At 38.9% G+C, this 19,235-nt stretch overlaps 1 protein-coding gene across 3 annotated transcripts in view; it reads left to right on the top strand.

The window, feature by feature from the left end:
* The window catches only part of pde3a (phosphodiesterase 3A, cGMP-inhibited), an 89,770-nt gene that overhangs the window by 62,500 nt on the left and 8,035 nt on the right, over positions 1–19,235 (top strand). Inside the window, exons 4-15 of one of the 3 annotated variants that reach the window (XM_079868629.1) lie at positions 2,378–2,535; positions 5,221–5,342; positions 5,486–5,663; positions 8,174–8,244; positions 8,459–8,613; positions 9,452–9,589; positions 10,214–10,325; positions 10,535–10,636; positions 13,716–13,915; positions 15,071–15,274; positions 15,357–15,518; positions 18,669–18,933. In XM_079868629.1, the coding sequence (XP_079724755.1) occupies positions 2,378–2,535; positions 5,221–5,342; positions 5,486–5,663; positions 8,174–8,244; positions 8,459–8,613; positions 9,452–9,589; positions 10,214–10,325; positions 10,535–10,636; positions 13,716–13,915; positions 15,071–15,274; positions 15,357–15,518; positions 18,669–18,933 (1,867 nt within the window). Of the gene's footprint in view, positions 1–2,377; positions 2,536–5,220; positions 5,343–5,431; positions 5,664–8,173; positions 8,245–8,458; positions 8,614–9,451; positions 9,590–10,213; positions 10,326–10,534; positions 10,637–13,715; positions 13,916–15,070; positions 15,275–15,356; positions 15,519–18,668; positions 18,934–19,235 lie in introns of all 3 variants that reach the window. The other 2 variants (XM_079868628.1, XM_079868630.1) reach the window with 2 other exon arrangements.

The following is a 19,235-nucleotide window of genomic DNA, read 5'->3' as shown; positions in this document are numbered from 1 at the left end:
TTTTATTCTTTCCTCTTAAAATATAAAATATTTTTTTGACCAAGCATGGTCATTCAAAACAAATATACTGTACTGCCACTACTGTAGCTCAATACTTAACCAAATGTCCTTTAATATCCAGACATGTTGTGGACCGGTTTTGTGAGATTGCCTCGTGTAGGTTAGTGTAGACTGTGTCTCTGCGCTGTCACTCCAGCTGGAGAACATCGAACGAGACGCAGAAGTGCTGAACCTCTGCAACACTGACAGTCTGTCGGTGTGAGCGAGAGACGCCACGGCAGGAGAGGAGACACGCGTCCCGAGCACCTTCTCAGACATCAGGCCTGCTACATCCACTCAAACATGTTCCTCCCAACTTCAGCTGACAGCCATTCCAGCTGAATTAATACCAGACGCTCGTATCACTGAGATGTTTTCATGTTTGTGGCTATAGGTTGTTGAATCAGCTAAAAATAAACATAATCTGTGACTCCTGAACCCGGCTCTCGCCCCGTTTTTCTGTAATGGGAAGGTGGTGGTATCCCAGAATGCCCAGGGCATGTACTCTTAAGCGCCAGCACTGGGGGCGGTAGGATGATTGGGGTTGGGGGTGTACGGATATGCCCTCTGGTTCTCTACTCACAGCATCTGAAATATTCATGCTGCTGTCAGGAGAGTTTCTTCCCTTCCCTGACTCTTGGGGTAATGCAGTTCTGAAACTTTTTGGTACGCCATTGTACAATTTTATACGGTCAAAAACATACTTAAAGTCCCTGGAGTCAATCATTTTATCCTTTAAAACTCTTTGATACTCACAATGACGGTTTTCTCATATGATCATTTTCTTCATGCCTTAAAATAGCTTGATTGTAACTCTACAGCCTTTCTTCATTTAGTATACGCGGAGCCATGAATATGCAAATTAGCCCCGCCTCCACTCAGCTCGGATTACCTGATCAACTCGCTCGACTTTAGTAAACAGTACATGTTTGAACCAGAAACTGATTCATGAAGAGCGAATTATAGAGACAGGCCTGACAAACAAAAGCAGTTGATTCTATAATAATATCATACTGACGAAACATTTGGTAAACGCTCCAGTGTGTATTTGTATATTTTGTTTGTTGCAGCGGGGAGCCATGTAGCCAATCAGAGTCATGCATGTTGAAGTTCTGCATGCTCGCGAATCCTCTCATTAGACATGATGTAAATAAGAGATTCATTGTTTATAGTGGAACTTTGTGAGATCGTAAATTGAGATGAGTGACAGCTTTTTAGTGATTATAAAGGGAGTTGTCTTTGTGCGCTTTTTAGGCTATTCCATTCAGAAATTGAATAAAAGTTGGCACGTAACAGTAATTGATATGATTAGCCTTTGTCTTGACTAGGTTATCAAACAGCTAATTCCTGTTCGCCATCTCAGAGTCAGATAGCATGCCTTTTAAAAATCAGCATCCGTACAAATAATGATAGGAAAAGCCCCGCTCAGCACGTTGGTCACATGTTTGAGATGGTAGGAAACGGGTGCTTTCAAACCACGTCTTTGGTACACTGCCGTTTTATGGAGAAAATATTCAGCCATAGTGTTAACTGCTGAACTTATTATACATGGTTTGTCTTATTAAAAACACCACATCGACATATAAACAACATTAAAAACTTGATTTTCACCACAGGGGGACTTTAACTGATCAATGCAGTGCACTTGTGCACATACTTAACATACATTTTTTGCCGTGGCTGTGAAGCGTTACTGTTCTGGAGTTTCTTTGAAATATATTAAAAGTGCCATTAAACCAGATGTGTTATTCAGACAAATATTTTTTGAAAAGGGTGAGTAAATGATGCCAGAATGGTCACTGTCCCTTTAAGTGCATATGTCCAGTCTATTATATACCGAATACACGTTCCAAATCCCCCACGCTTTTTGATTGGTTCACAGCTTGTGATGTAAAGAAGCAGAGCGATGATGCATTTCTCCAGGGTCTTCCATCTGTTCTGTTCCCTTCTTCCCAGTTGGGGGAAGGGCTCAGTATTCCCTGATGGACCGCTGTCATCTGCCGCCCTCAGATGTTTGGCTTCACGCACAGACTCGCTTTCTTTAATACACACACTCGCACACTAAGATTGACATCATTTACGCAAAATGCAAAATTAATCTAAACAAGTGATTTGTTTAACAACTGCACTGCCAAAAAGTGTTAATTTGGCCTTTGGGTTGTCATACACATGTGGTTTTATTCTGTCTGGGTCAGTGTTAATTGATTGTAACTGTTGATGTGACATTTGACAAGCTTCAAAACTGACCTTCGCGGATAATTTGTGTCTCTAAGTGTTTTGCTCCACTGTCAGATCTGTTTTAGTCTAAACTTGATGTATGTGCTCTTTTGAATAACAGCGTTTGAGGCGAAGTTTGCATCCGGGGCTTTTGAGACGGATTTCTTCCACGTGGACCACCACGACCTCAGCCACGGGCCTGCCCACGCTCGAACCCGGGCCGGTGCGACGAGACCGCAGTGCCAGCATCAAAACACCTCACGATGGCCCTTCCAGCAGGTAATGAACGCCTCCATTCTGATCCAGATGCAATGCACACTGCCATCTGTGTCATTTACTTCATCAAACTGACTTACAGTACACTCATTATTATTCAGTCCTCGTTCAGTCACGACTTTCCTTTTGGCTGACATCACCTATCTGAGCGCTGCAATGATGACGTACAGTACTTATAGGTCAACCTGTACGTTTGCATCACACTAGTTCCCTCAACAACAAAAAACACAATAGGATTTTTCAGGTTATTGCAGAAAATAAGCTTACAAAAGTTTACGACTCTTAAACGTTTTGTTCATCATGATAATCACAAATGAACAACTTAGGTTAAAAGCTAAAGATCTTTTTACATGATCAGATCATTTGATATTTGCATCATCATTTATAGTTTACACCACAGTCACAGTCTAAACTTCGTTTGTTACGATGAGAGGATTTGCAGGCGCACAGAACTCGGCACTGAACAAAAACTAACTTAAACACATGTGATTGGCCATTGCGTTCAAGAAATCAACATATATGTCTGTGATTGGCTGCATTGTTCAACACCGCCAAACATGTTGAAAATAGAAACCTTTGATGCCGTCCAGAGCGCAAACACAAATATGCACTAGAGCGTTTACCAAATTTGTTTCGCCAATATCAGATGGGCCCTAAGCATTCGCTTACCTTGCTTATTGGTTAAGTTTGCCCCTGATTTTAGACTTTCTGAAGTTTTGCCAATATTTAATGCCAGTTATCATTAATGCAAAGAAAGTAACAGCACAATGATGTTATGCTCTGTTCTAGTGTGTAACTCACATGTTTCGTAATACAATCAATTCCTTATGGATAAAATCAAGTCCCACCCAACATTCTTTAGTCTTAGATTTTTTTTTTCAACCTCAAATATGTCATATTGTGAAAGTAAAATGCTGTTTCATGTTGAATTAAAGTGCTTTGATAACAGTGGGGATTATAGTTTAAACTTTTGTACATCCTTTTGGTGAGCAGCCCAAATCTTTAACTTGTATTTGGACACTTAAAAATGTCATTGCAAAAGAATCTCAAATGCTGCACTATCACTGTTTTACTCAGTGTCTTTTAACTCTTTCCAGTTAATGGAATTTTCCGTAATTTATGCGTCAGCAATCCCTGGTTTTACTGTTACATACAGTAGGAGGCGCTGTTACGCATCTTCTGAAAGAGTAAAGAATCGACAGATTAAAACACAGACGAAAAAGAAGCAGAAACAAGCGATAGAAGCATTGCTTATGCATGTGTTGAAGTCTTTGACAAAATGCAATTTTCTCAACTTTTTGTTCAAAATGTTGCTTTTTTTATGTAACTTACCCACATTCAAGTGTTGATAAAAAAGACTGCGTAAATCTAGAATAAAATGTTTTTGTTTGTTTTTTCCTTTCTTTTGATGTTCAGAAATTCATACAGCTAAATATTCTTGGGGCCATTTTGTGAAAATTCTCAAAAATGCTGGCGCTGGCTGGCAACCTTTTAAAAAACGCTGGCGGGGAAAGGGTTAATCAGCTGCTGGTGATTTTTAGTGGATGTATGAAGTCAATTGTCCTCAAGTTCAAGCAGGTGTCCTAACAGAGAAACCACATGTGAAATCCATCACATCAACTACGTGTTTCAGTAACGATTCACAAACACAAAAGTTTCCAAATACTTGATTCTGAAGCTGTTATATATTGTTTTATTACTTCAAACCTAACAAACACTGAAATGTTTGTTTGAGAAGTATGCTTGTGCTTTTGTAATCTACCGCAATGACATTTGCTCACTTGTCCAAATACTTCTCAGGTCCGCTGTCCGCTGACTCATGAAGTGTTTTGAAGCAACAGTACTTTCTGAAAATATGAGTCCACAGAGATTTTCTGGGGATTTATCTGAAACCACTTTTATCCGTTTGCCCTCATCTTGTTTTGTTTGTCATCATGGTCTCGTACGTTAGTGTTTCGCACAGCTGTTGCGGATCGCCGTCAAGCGCTTGAACTTTCCAGAGCTCCTACACGCTGCCTCGCTCCGTCTGAATGTTTGATTCAGATTTCATAATGTCCATCTTTGGGCATTTCTCCACCTTTATATCTCTTATTTCAGCTTGAGTTATACAGCCCAGCTAAAGTTCAGCCCATTAATACGCATATCCAGATAGCCATCTGCACTGTGTAGACAGAGAGTTTAAAGAGGCTTCCTGGAGACACGAGAGCCAGGGATGTGTTTAGATTCAGATCCTGTCGAAATAAAAGCCCCTGTGAAAAATGGAGGGTCACCTGCATTACCATGTTGAGGCTGGTCTTAAAGTGGCGGGTCTCCTTAATGGATATCTGAAGAGTGTTCCCTGTTCGCTCAGATCCTGTAAAGTTGGCAGGAAAATTCAAGTCTGAACCCTTCTCCAAAAATGCACCACTTGGACTTCTCTAACCCTGGAAAGTGCATTGTGAACTTTCCTTTTGAGAGGTAAACGGTTATGCCTTGTTGAATTAAGGTGAAGTATCTTCATCGAGGACACAATGGTTACATTGACATGCACCCAAATAATCTGTTAGTTGTCGGATTGAAAAGCCTTCATGCAAACAGATTATTGATGTATGTTGAATGTTTACCGGAAAACAAGTCAAAAAATGTTTTCCAGTGAGTGAAACGACGTACCAGGTAAAACCATGAAATTTTCCTCTTCCTCTTCTGCAGTTTGGTGAACAGTGACTCATGGAACAACTCCGTTATGCTCACCATTTCCAAGAGCAGATCCATGTCCGCTTCATACGCTGCCTCCTCCGCCACCAACCACATCTATAGCAAGAGCCGAAGAGGTAAAGCACTCTGTGTGTGTGTGTTTGTCAAGTGAAAGGAGATAAATGGGCTTTGGCAGTGCCAGTGTGATGCCTCTGCTCTCTGACAGGTTACCCTTCTTCCAACATCTCACCTCTGGCTTCACCCTGCCACTCTCCTCCAGTCCAGGGCACTCCGCTCAACAGTCCCACCAACAAAAGCCCTTCAGTGGAGCTGCCTGACACAGATCTTCCACAGGGCGACGGCCCACCGTCACACAGCCCTCACAAAGCCTTAACCCACAGTCAGAGCGCCCCGAGCCCCAGTACCACACACTGGGTGCCTCCTCCACTTTGTAGCAGGTAAAACTAAACACTTGAAGTCCCCCTGTTGTCCATAATTGTATCCCTTAAAACTCATCTTTGATCACCAAAATGACATATTTAAAGGTTTTTTTTTTTCCTGTGAAAAAAATTCTTCATGCCTTAAAATAGTTTGAATGTAACTCTACACCCATGCTTCATTTAATATACGCGGAACCATGAATATGCTAATTAGTCACACCAGCTCAGAGATCCACTCTGCCAACTTGCTGAGGTAAACGCTGCACAATGATATATTCACATAACACATAACGGTTATTAATATGATTAGCCTTTAGCTTGACTATGTTATCAAACAGCCAATAATAATGTGTTGCTAATGTTACACAAACCATGTTCCCGTTCGCCATTTCAGAGTCAGGCAGCTGCGTTCGAACAATCATCAGAAACACTCTGAACAACTTAGACCGTCAGTGGAGAAAGGCATATAGTTCATAACATCGTAATAAACATCATACACCTGCTATATTGCTAAATCTACCCGATTTTTCATATCAATAGAAAAAATACACTGGGATAACCTGGCTTCTCTTGCTTACTACTTACTAACACGTACTACTTGCTATAGGAACAGTCTGTGCATTGGCTGGTCTAGCCTGAAAAATGCAGTTTTCTGTCATGATTTGAAAAGCACATCGTCTATCAGCGGACCGGTCCTGCTTTCAAACGCTCCCGTCTGTATCTGTCTAAGCGCTCAGTGAAGAGCGTCATTGATGTATATTTACGACATGTTTTTGAAGCGCTGAAAATGCCAAAAAATGGAAATTCTGTCATCATTTACTCACCCTCAAGTTGTTACAAACCTGTAAGAGTTTCTTTCCTCTGAACACAAAAGATTTATTTTTTTTTTTTTCATAGTGGCGTCCATCAAATATCTGGTTACCGACATTCTTCAAAGTATCTTCTTTTGTGTTCAGCCGAAGAAAGAAACACATACATGTTTTGAACAGCTTGAGGTTGAGCACATGATGACAGAATTTTCATTTTTGGCTGAACTATGCGAAACGGGAACGAAACGGGAGTATGCGAAACGCCCATGTCATGTTGTTTGAGTAGTTCAGTGATATTCCTGGAAGAACAACACCACATGAGTTGTAAAAACTGAGCCTCTTGTTAAAAAGTTACCAAAACAATGTTGTTGCTTTTTGTGAATGATGTGCATTCAAATTCTCTGGAAGGAAGAGGAATTTTGCTTACGCATATGCCATGCAGAGCGACTAATGAGTAATTTTAAGAGCAGATATCAAGTAATTATTCATTTTGAGCACAATTCATCACTAAAAAGCACACACTTGCTGTTTCCAAAGATCTGAGCGTATCCTGTGGCCCAGGATGTTCTACAAGACCGCAGCTTTAACCCATGACGTGGTTACTGAACAACCACTGATCATTAACTGTGAAGAATAACCAACGCTGTGTCTAAATATTAACAGATGGACATACATGGTCAGATCTGCTGTTTTACTCACAGCGATCGCTGAGACAAGGTCAGCGTCCCCTTGGCCTGTAATGAATGCCGGTCACAAAAGAACAGCTTGATTAGCTTCTGTCTGGCACGTTCATTTAAAGAGCTAAACTAAACAACACTGACAACGGCTGACACACAATCAGGACGCCTCTCAATTTCACTGCAAAATATTCAAATCAGCCGTTTCCTAGCTCTCCCAAATCATAAAGCATAAAATACATAAAGCGTAACGAACAGATTCCAGTGCCTACAATGATAGATAGTGTCTTTTTGTTGTTCTTAGGGAATGTTCCTGAAGTCAACATGAAATGGCATTTTTTTTTTTATCGTAATCTGACTTATTTCAACTATGAGTAAAGCAGGATATTCTGTGTGAGAGAGTAAAAGAGTAGAATGTGATTTGATTTTATTCTCTGAGAATTGATTCAATTGTGAAAATGATGAAATTGGATGAAAGATTTGGGGATTTTTATTTATTTATTTATTTTGGAACAGACATATAATCCACATTAAAACCAGGAGCGTGTAGTGAGGAAGTAAATTGTTGGTTTATTACTTTATTTGTTATTATTGTTATTTATTATTATCGTTGTTGTTGTTAATATGCAATACAAAAGCAAATAAAGGCAAAAAATGAAAATATATGTATAATATATATATGTATAAATATATAATAAATGTATAAAATATATATAGGATAATAAATAATTGCAAACTATTTTAATGTTTAACGGGTTATTCTAAATTTTCTCTAGTGATACAGGATGTTTACTAGCTTTTTAATTCATAAAATTTAATTAAAATTACAAATAAATTCAAATTAAATGAATTAACTATTAACTAAATCCATAAAATGATCCCATGATGATTCTATATTTGAATCGCCTCACTACTACTTCTCTCTCTCTCTCTCTCTCTCTCTCTCTCTATATATATATATATATATATATATGCTCTCTTTTTTTAATGTGAAAGAACGAGTCCTGACAGTGATGTGAAGGTTGTGTTGTGTGTGTTGTAGCTGTGGAAGACCGTACAGTAAGAGGCACGGGGATGGATCCACAGATGCAGGAGACAGAAGCCAGCAGTCAGGTGACGCCACCGTCATGTCGGACCCTCTCTCTGAATTAGCATTTAGATGCATTTCACTTATTATCCATTTTGCAGATGTGATCTGCGATATTACAGCTCGATCCTGGATTGAATCTCTGAGTTGATATGTAATTGGTGTCTTTCTAAGCTGTCAGTCTGCTCAAACGTGAAATATTACGAGAGGCGTAATCACGCTTTTCTAATAACCTTTCAGACGAGCCGGTGATAATGTCATCCGACTATGACAGCACCTATGAGACCAACCACAGTGACATCAGTGACTTTGCACAGAATGAGGAAGACGGAGAGGGTCACCGGAAGCCCTGCGGGACGTTCCCGCCTCAGGCACTCGCTCTTATACCCCCAGAGGTAAACAGACCTTCTGCGGGACAAATTGATTTTTTAGCACTGCAGTTTAGTTCGGGCAGGTACAGTAGATGCTGTTCAGTGTTAGTTAAAGCAGGAAAATACACAGAGTAAAGTGTTGCATCAGCAGCATGCATAAAATATGCAGTGTACATATAATATGTTCTGCAAGAAATGATTTTCTTACTCAGTATTTTTGTATTGTTTTCAGTACAAATATCTTAAACATCATTACATAAAGAGATTCACATGAGAAGCAAAATGGCACAAGTCTTGTATATAAAAAAAAAAACTGAGTTTATACAATTTTCTGAGTCCACTAGCAGATATTTTTTCTTATTTTAAGCATAAGCTCACTTAATTTTAATGCTTTTAAAATAACACATTATTTAATATATTTTATTATTTTATAAGAAAACGAGACTTAATATCTTAAATGTATCTTGATTTTTTTAGATATTTGTAATGGAAAACAAGACAAAAATACTGAGGAAGAAAATCATTTCTTTGCAGTGTGCAGAAAATGTATAAAGCACATAAAAAATCCGGCAATGGCATAAATAAATGAGTGTTATGTGCAATGCTCTGGGCGGTTTGTTTGATCCAGTGAAACTAAACCTGCCATCAAATTGTCATCCAATCTAATCAGCGAGCGTTTGATGTGTTAGTGATTTGTTTTTGCTGTGGTTTGATGACAGACTCTCTTTCTGTTATGCCATTTTAACTACTCTTTTTAGTAGTTTCATATGTGCCACTTCTTTAGGAAGCAATTGCAGACATATTCAGTGTTTTTTTTTAACAAGATGGCACCGTTTGTGATCTGAAATCATTTCCTCTGCAGGATAAGCCCATCTTGGCCCCGGAGCCCCTGGTAATGGAGGGACTGGAGCCACTCATGAGTCAGATCAACAACTGGAACTTCCCCATCTTCAGTCTGGTGGAGAAAACCCACGGCAGATGTGGCTGCATTCTCAGCCAGGTGAGACACTGACATCTAGTGGAGGGCCACAAGGCGCTTTAGTTTCACACTAGCAGTTTAGTTTAAAACAGGGCACGGTTCACAGGAAGAATTGGTAATGTGAAAGCTGTCATGCGGATCGAACTGGAGATCACTTGTAGGAGGTCGTCTGAGTTCAGGTGGCGCTGGAACTTCGCCTTGAGTCGCGTGAATGTGAAAGCAACTCAGCAACACCTGGGCCAGGATTATTGGATAACAATTGGCTGATATTTGGGCTTTTTTTTTTCAATAACACATTTTACACACATTTTTACACACATTTTTTTCCCTCAGAAATGAATTGTGAGAAAATAAGTCACAATTACCTTTTTTATTTGTTTTATTCCATGGTGGAAACAAGCTTCCATAGATTAGACTTTTAGTTCATTTGTAATAAACAAGTGTAAAATAAGTGTTCATTTAAATGTAGTAACTTTATGTACATTGTATTTGTTCATGTTTGCGTGTGTATGCATATATATATATGAATATTTAAAAGTATTTGCACATATTTCCTTCTGCGGAATTCTAGTTTTATTGTTTTGATTGTTTTGTTTAATTTAAGACTAAGGTTGAGAGATTTTGCCATTGTTCTCTGTGGTTTAGGTGTCCTACCGGTTGTTTGTCGATACGGGACTCTTTGAGACATTCAAGATTCCGGTGAGGGAGTTCATGAACTATTTCCACGCTCTGGAGAACGGATACAGGGACATCCCATGTGAGTCCTTGTGCTGCAAGAGACATGTGTACAGAAATATGTTAACAATGAGATAAGTTATGATGTACTACAGATGTTGTGCAGAGTCAGCTTCACCTCCAGAGGAATACACTGCCCTGAATCATCAGTTGTGGCACACTGTACTTTTGTGTGTGTTGTATCTCCCCCTAGTGGTGGTTTACAGTATTAAGCCTCGTCTTCCTCCCCAGATCACAACCGGATCCATGCAACAGACGTCCTCCATGCAGTGTGGTACCTCACTACTCAGCCTGTGCCTGGTTTACCTACACTGGGATCACTTAGTGACTCGGGTAAGTTCATTACAGTTTGGAAAAGTTACAATGGAAATAATTTCATGCTTGTAATTGAAAAGTATATGTGTATACTTAATATTATGCAGGCTAGACCTGCGTATTTTGATATGCTTATGTTTTATATGTTTAGGGGAGACTGGAGAGTGCTGTCAGTTGTAACACTGTCAGTTTGACAATTCACAAAAGAGCAGTGGTTTCATACACTCCCATCACCTTTTTGAGCTCACAAAAAAAAAGAAGGCAAAAAAAACCTTTTTGAGCTCGCAGGAGAAGTGGCATGTGACTGTGAGCAACATTGTAGATTTTATGACTTTCAGTAAAGAAAGTAATTTTTTTATCAAGATCATTTTTTGCCTAGCAATCATTGTCCTGTAGATACAATTATTTGACTTGCATAACCAGTCTCCCATGTGTAACAGTGTGGTCCTGTGAAGAACGGCATGTCTCTGCATACAGTGGAATGAGAATAAAGCTCACTTGAGTTGACTTAAAGGGATACTCCACTTTTTTTGGAAATAGGCTCATTTTACAACTCCCCCAGAGTTAAACAGTTTTACCGTTTTCGAATCCATTCAGCCGAACTCCGGGTCTGGCGGTACCACTTTTAGCATAGCTTAGCATAGATCATTGAATCGGACAGGACCATTAGCATCTCTCTCAAAAAGATGACCACAGAGTTTCGATATTTTTCCTATTTAAAACTTGACTCTACTGTAGTTACATCGTGTACTAAGACTGACGGAAAATGAAAAGTTGTGATTTTCTAGGCTGATATGGCTAGGAACTAGTGGTCGACCGATATATCGCCAAGGCCGATATGTCGGCCGATATTTGGCATTTTTGAAATATCGGCATCGGCCGATAAGTTTTTCTGATTGGCCGATGTGTTGAAAGCGGGACTTTTATTTTGACGGCGCTCCGGACTTTTATTTTGACGGGCAGCGCTGAGAACACCAGCGCCAGAAGAGAACGGCAACGGCTGCTCCTCAGATCAAACAGCGCTCACTCACATTCTCCGTCTTCATTAATTTACGATCTCTGTCAGTCATATCTAATACTTTGTTAGACAGAACTGGTAAACAAAGTTAATGGTAACTTATGCGAAGTAAGTAAAGCGTTTGCTTTTATATTATTTGTAACAGAAAAGGCAAACAATCAGGCTAAAATACTTTCTCATTTGCCGTCAAAATTCAGCAAATGCGCATCTACGTCATTTAAACAAATCTCTGAATATCTAATAAACATTTAATTTCACAAACCTTGCAGATTTAATCGTATCCAGCTGTGATATCTTGTGAAGTGTGCATTACTGTCTGCGAGTGACGGTCGGTCCGTGCAAAGTGAGTGAATGCGAACAAAAGATCAGCTTCAGGAGACGCGATCGAAAAACTTGAAATCTTTCATTTTTAAATATGCTGATATATAACCAGTTGCCCACTGTGTCATATTCATATCGTTTTCACTGTACTGTATGTAAAATTAGCGTTACCTTGTCTTTATTTGAAAAAATATGATTACCAGCACGAAATTACCAGATTACTGAGAGCCCTGTTACAGTGTTTACATTCTTTTTATTAACATATTCATATATTTCTAAACAATTACTTTGTGAAAAATACTGTAATAGGATTGCAAATTTAAGAAGTTGCAATCTAAAGTATAAAAGCATGTTTATTTTAAAAATTTGTTTTATAATTTATTAAATATTGATTAAAATAAATATATATAAAAATATCGGCTTTATATCGGCCATCGGCCACCCTGCTCTCCAAGATATCGGCATCGGCATCGGCCATCAAAAAACCAATATCGGTCGACCACTACTAGGAACTATACTCTCATTCCTGCGTAATAATCAAGAAACTTTGCTGCCGTACCATGAGTGCAGCAGGCATAATGATATGACGCAGCGCCTGAAAATAGTCCCCAGCTCGGTAGACTATAGGGTCGACTATTTTCAGCTGCTGCTGGAGGTCCTGGACATCTTGTTCAGATACATGGTATTATGGATTCTAGCAAATACCAACAGATAAAAAATCAAAACCTGACGGCCTCTGCTAGAAATCTTATAATGGGCCGTGGTTGGATCTTCCATCAGGGCAACGGTCCAAAACAAACTCAACACAAAAATGGGTAACTGAGCACAAAATGAAGCTTCTGCCATGACCGTCCCAGTCCCCTAAACTGAACCCTGTAGAAAATGAGTGGGGTGAACTGAAGAGGAGAAGCCCCAACATGGATCTGGGAATCTGAAGGATCTGGAGAGATCCTGTATGGAGGAATGGTCTCTGATCTCTTGTCAGTTATTCTCCAAACTCATCAGGCATTATAGGAGAAAACTCAGAGATGTTATCTTGGCAAAAAGAGGTTGCAAAAAGTATTTAATAACAGGGTGGCCAGCGTGTTTTGGAGAAAAGCATTTATTTCATAATGTGATTTACCCCCCACTTTCAATTCATTTACTTATATGAAAGGTTTTTTTTTTGTTTTTTTTTATGAAAGATCAAAAGAATTAACTATGTAGAATAATTTTTTACGGCCATTTTTGAGCATATTTACCAGTGGTGCCATTAATTAACTATAGATATATATAGTTATATATATATATATATATATATATTTATTTATTTATTTATTTATACAACAGTTTCTCGAATCTGATTGGCTGAGAGCATTTTCTACCCGCACTATATATGTATATATGTATATATAAATGTATACATGAACTGAGAAAATATATTTATATATATATATATATATATATATATATATATATATATATATTTTTTTTTTTTTTTTTTTTTTCTCAATTCATGTATACATTTTATCAGGTATACATTTTAATCAGTTCATGCATTCCCTGTGAATCAAACACCATGCTCTACTGTTTGAGCTGTACTGTAGGAACAAACATGATTTTTCTTGGGCTTTTTAAAAATTACAAAAAGGTTGATGTATTATTTACACATACTCTCAGAAATGTCTCGCCCTCATTTGCATATACATATTTACCATGAATACCTGTGTACAGTGTGAACTAATCTGCAGACATCTTTCCGACTCTCTATGTGCTCAGACTCTGACAGTGGACTCGCTCACGGCCGCTCAAAGCACCTGATGTCCAGGACATATCCCGTAGAGGAGGAGGGTTACGGGTGTCTGTCCTGCCTCATCCCCGCGCTCGAGCTGATGGCGCTCTACGTCGCGGCTGCCATGCATGATTACGACCATCCTGGCAGAACCAATGCGTTCCTGGTGGCCACCAGCGCTCCACAGGTAACACACACCATCACCACACAACCCCAAAATCAGTTTACCCCCTATTTCCTTGAAGAGTTGCAATGGAGAAGTAATTTCCTTGTATTGTAAATATGTGCTTTCTTAAAGGAGAACTCCGGTCAATTTTAACATTGAGCTCATTTTTTTGTACATTTGGAGTGCTGTCAATACAGAGAACAACGACAAAAATCGGTGTTGCCTACACCGTGTTATCCTCTTTTTAAAATTTGCACCCTGTTGACTTCAATGGGGCAAGTTTTAAACCTGCTTTTAGCCTCTTAACATCCTTGATGTGTCATTACAAGTGCACAGGTCATGTGAGTGATTCCTTCTGAGTGAACACGAGTGAGTCTGACTGCAGTAGATGTGAAAGATATGTATAAAAATGATGTTATTTAAGCCAGCGCAAATACCTGTGTTTACATCCTGTTTTCGGTTGAAGTCCAAAGTAGTCGATTGTCGAGTTCACGTGCGTGATCATAGGTAACTAAACCTATGCGCGTGAACTCGTCAATCGACTACTTTCGGACTTCAACCGAAAACAGGATGTAATCACAGGTATTTGCGCTGGCTTAAATAACATAATTTTTATACATATCTTTCACATCTACTGCAGTCAGACTCACTCGTGTTCACTCTGAAGGAATCACTCACATTTTCTGTGACTACAGTGGCTCAGCCTTATGCATATGCATGGTCCCTATTTAAATAAACTAATAAAAAATAAAAAACCTTAAGTTTATCAAGCGGCAAGAATACTTTTTGTGCGCTAAAACTACCAAAAATAACAACTTCATTCAACTATTGATTTTCTTTTGTGTGTTCCTCTGTTCACGAGAGCGCCATGCGCGAGAGTGTGTGTGTGTGTGTTTACCATGTAGTCTGCTAATTTTGCATGCTGCTTTCTGTTACTATTGCTCATATTCAAGGTTAATAATTTTATGTCTGATGAAAAAGGTCAAAAAGGCTGCAACCATTTGACTGTTTCAGTACTTTGTATTAAGATGGAATATTCCATGTTATGCTGTAGAAGCATTATGATATTTATGAATATTAATAAGTTGTTGTTTTGAATTGTAGCCTGCAAGTTCAGGTATTGGTCACAATGTTCTTAAAATAGTTGTGCCATAAATGTCTCGTGTGTGTTTCAAGGCCGTGCTTTACAATGACCGCTCTGTGCTGGAGAACCATCACGCAGCTTCTGCCTGGAATCTCTTCATGTCGAGGCCCGAGTACAACTTTCTGGCCAGTCTGGACCACATGGATTTCAAACGCTTTCGCTTCCTGGTCATCGAGGCCATACTGGCCACAGACCTTAAGAAACACTTTGACTTTCTGGCTGAATTCAACGCCAAGGTGAGCACTTACTGTGCATTAGATATGCATGTATAGACCAACTATTGCTGTGCATTTTATTGATTGATTTATGTTTGCTCAGGTGGGGGATGACGGTTGCTCGGGGATTGAATGGTCTAACGAGAATGATCGTCTGCTGGTGTGTCAAATGTGTATTAAGTTAGCGGATATAAACGGTCCGTTGAAATGCAAGGAGCTTCATTTGCAGTGGACAGAAGGCATCGTCAACGAGTTCTACGAACAGGTCAGTGTCTGCTTTATTTTTGATGTATGCATGTCATTTTTTTAGCTATTCAGTCACAGCATTAAGTAGTAAGCATAGTAAGAGGCTCTGATAATGCGCATGTGTAAGGACTTGGCGTCTCAGTATCATTCACATCGAGCGGCTGGAGAGGATGGCAAGGATATGCGGTTGCCTGGCAACCATCTACATCCTCCCCAAGCAGTGCTGAAGGCAACACGTTCACAGCTGTAATGAGAATGTAGGGCAGAAAGTAAGCAAACTTGTACATCAGGCTGATCTGCTGGGAATGTGCTGAGGACATTTTCTGGTAAAACACACCATGCGTTGATGATAGACTGATATAAATCAGCCAGACTAAATCTGACCAAAGTCAACCTTAATGTCAGATTAGCATTGCAATTAGCATGTTGCTAGCCTTCGTTGAGAGCCAAAGAGAAGCTCTTTGTTTTTTTGTTTTTTCATTAATTTTATCCCATAGGGACTTTAAAAAAGTCTTTGTTAAAAAGCCATGAACTAACATATATAACATATAATATATAACATATATATTGCAAATTATGCAGATACATACATTTAAATATTTTGAGAGCGTAGAGAGAATCGACTCGATTACGTCATTCACAGTGCTTCATGGGAATGGGAGGAGCTAGCAAGATCTTTTGGCGGTGCTGCTTGTTTCGACTCTCTGATTGGTGGAATTTTCTGCACAGCATCATGGGTAATGTAGTTTTTCACCAGGAATTCCGATTCCGATTTTTTTTTTTTTTAAATAAGCTGAAATAATGCGGGATGGCTAAAACAGAAGCAAATATTATCGATTAACAACCTCGTAGCTCACAGTAGGGCTTTCTTAAAAGGTTTATAACTTATCGTTCAAAATCAGTTTCCCTATGGAGAAAATGAATGGAGTTTTTACTTCCGGAACCGACTGTTGCGCTTCACATTGGTTGACCATTACGGTACATCATGTGTGCTTGTTCAGTCTGTCTGTATATACGTCTTCTGATCATGCTCTCAGAGAATTAAGGGCTTGTTTGGATGCCAGCGATGAGTGTCTATTATTGTGAGGAACACAGAGTGAGGATGACCCAGTTGTGTCGAGACCCCGTCACAGAGCTACAAAGCGTCATATGACCACCCTTGGCCATATTCAGAGCATTTCAAAAGGGACCAGAAATGATTTGCTTCAAAGGAGCCTGTACCCCCCCCCCCCCCCCCCCGTCCCCCCATCCCCCCTCCCCCCTGTTTCGTTTCTTGAATGATTCATTTCTCCAGCACTTCTGAGTAGCACCTGACAGAACACAGCGCACATACATCACTGCCCTGTGATGTCATCGACGGCACGGTTGCCATGGCAACGCGAGACCTTGCCTGTTGTTGTTCCGCTCTCATTGTTTATCTCCAGGTTCTGCGAAGCATATGTTCTCACGCGGACTATATGATGCTCCTCGAATCGCTGATTACCTACTTATTTCAGCACTGCAATCTGAAATAAATAATAAAAAAAGCCCAGACCTCTCATGCCTGGGTGTGTTTCCCCCGTCCATGGGAAGGTTGACCTAGTTTTATAGCGGTAGAAGGTCTGTGAAGTATGTTTCTTTCCTGAACTGGAAAAATCCAATCAAGTGTGTGACGCCTCGGCTGTGCTTGAATATACTGAGCATATACTGTTGGTAATATCGTTACTTGTTTAATGCAATAGATGGTTGGGATGAGTATAAAATAGATGCTCAGCAGTGCTGCATAATTTGAACAAAAATGCAAATTAGCCATCAATCAGATATGATTAATCTGCACTATGTGGAGAATTTCTGAATCGAAATGAAATGTATACTGTATTTGCACATCACTGAATGCATTTCTTTTTCAGGCTGGATTTTAGATTTGTTAGCACTGACGTGATGCAGCTTTCATATGCTCGTCGTAATGCTTTCTGGTGACATCAGTTCCCATGATGCTTTTCATCCACCATAGGAGGTGCAGATGAACAACAATATTATTTCAGAAGATTTTTCAATTATAACAACCAAGAAGGATTTTAAAAAAATGTTAAAATAACTTGAAACATCATTTGCAACCCATATTTCTCTAATGTAGACAGAACCAGATTTTTTTGTTGTTTTTATTAGAAATGATTTTTTGGCAATTGATAAAAATGGGTGTTCCATTACAGAGTTTGCAGCATAACATATATATATCTATATACTCTGTATATATATATATATATATATATATATATATATATATATATATATATATATTAGTGCTGTCAATCGATAAAAAAATTAACTAATTAAACACACATTTTTCTGTAATTAATCACGATTAATTGCACCGAACTTTAAAGTTTTTCATATATTTTGATATTGTAATAATTTCACATTTAATCTCCAAATTAACGTAGAAACAACATAAAGAAAGTAGCCTATTTTTGAAATATTTGTTTAATGGCATCTTTTTAAGAAAGAAGGCATCACAGATAACAATACTGCTACTGATTTTTTCCCCTCAATTTTAGACATTTATTATATCCATTCAGCAATACAGTGTAATTGAAAGCTATCAATTTTAACATTTATTAGGCTTTAAAGAAATATAACAACTTTTAAGTTAAGTTTTCACATAAATACATTATAATAAATGTCACATTCACCTGCACAGCAATACATCAGTGCTTAATTTTTTTCTATTGGTCCAGTCAGACGAGTTCAAATTTTTACTTGCCCTGTCAAAATGCACAAAAACTTATTGTTTCCATTGTTTTTGACACATGTAACCTTGTAAACAGTGCTTTAAGAGTTACAGGTAGGATATATACAGAAATTGAATAAAGTTCACAGTCTTCACTGCATAAATTATTGATTAAATATAGATTATTCCTTATTAAAGCTACAAAAGTTATTCAGTCAAGAGTGTGAGTGATTTTCTTTTTCTTTTGTTCTTTGATTATCTATCCTTAATGACAGACATTTCTAAGAGCGTGATCATATAATGTAATTCTAGCCAAAGGATGACGTGAAAGAACAGATGCTGCGTTAATTGCGTGAACTATTTTTAACGTGTTAAACTGAAAAAATGAATTGCATGTGTTAACGCGTTCATTTTGACAGCATTAGTAAAATGTGTTTTCTCTTCATTCTGGTGTTTCAGGGTGATGAAGAGTCCAGCTTGGGCCTTCCCATTAGCCCCTTCATGGACCGCTCAGCACCCCAGTTGGCCAAACTACAGGAGTCCTTCATCACACACATCGTCGGGCCTCTCTGCAACTCTTATGACTCTGCTGCCCTCATGCCTGGGCACTGGGTCAACCCTCAGCCCAAAGAGGGCGAGGATGCTGAGGAAGAGACAGAGACAGATGAAGAGGATGAGGAAGACACACCGGAGGAAGACGCCTCCTCCAGCTCAGAACTTTCCCGTGAGTTCACTTTTTTTTTTTTTTTTATAATTTGCAGATCAAGTACAATATCAGATCGAAATAAGGCTACATTCACACTGTCAGTTATTGGGATTAACAACCGCATTTACTTACAGTTGTGAGTCAACTCAAACAGCAACCTACTGTAGCTTTTCCCACTCTATGACATGATGTTTTCCATTCACACAGCTCAGGTTTTCCGAGAATATGGTAGTGAGTCCTTAAAATTTACAGGTGTGAGTTTGGTTATAGAATGTGGTCATCACTCCCGTAAATAACTGAACTGTGTGTGAACGTAACCG

The sequence above is a fragment of the Squalius cephalus genome, assembly GCF_949319135.1.
Source record: "Squalius cephalus genome assembly, chromosome: 4".
In the NCBI taxonomy this organism is placed as follows: Eukaryota; Metazoa; Chordata; class Actinopteri; order Cypriniformes; family Leuciscidae; genus Squalius; species Squalius cephalus.
Note: the sequence above shows the minus strand (reverse complement) of the source record. Positions and strands in the feature narration are given on the sequence as shown.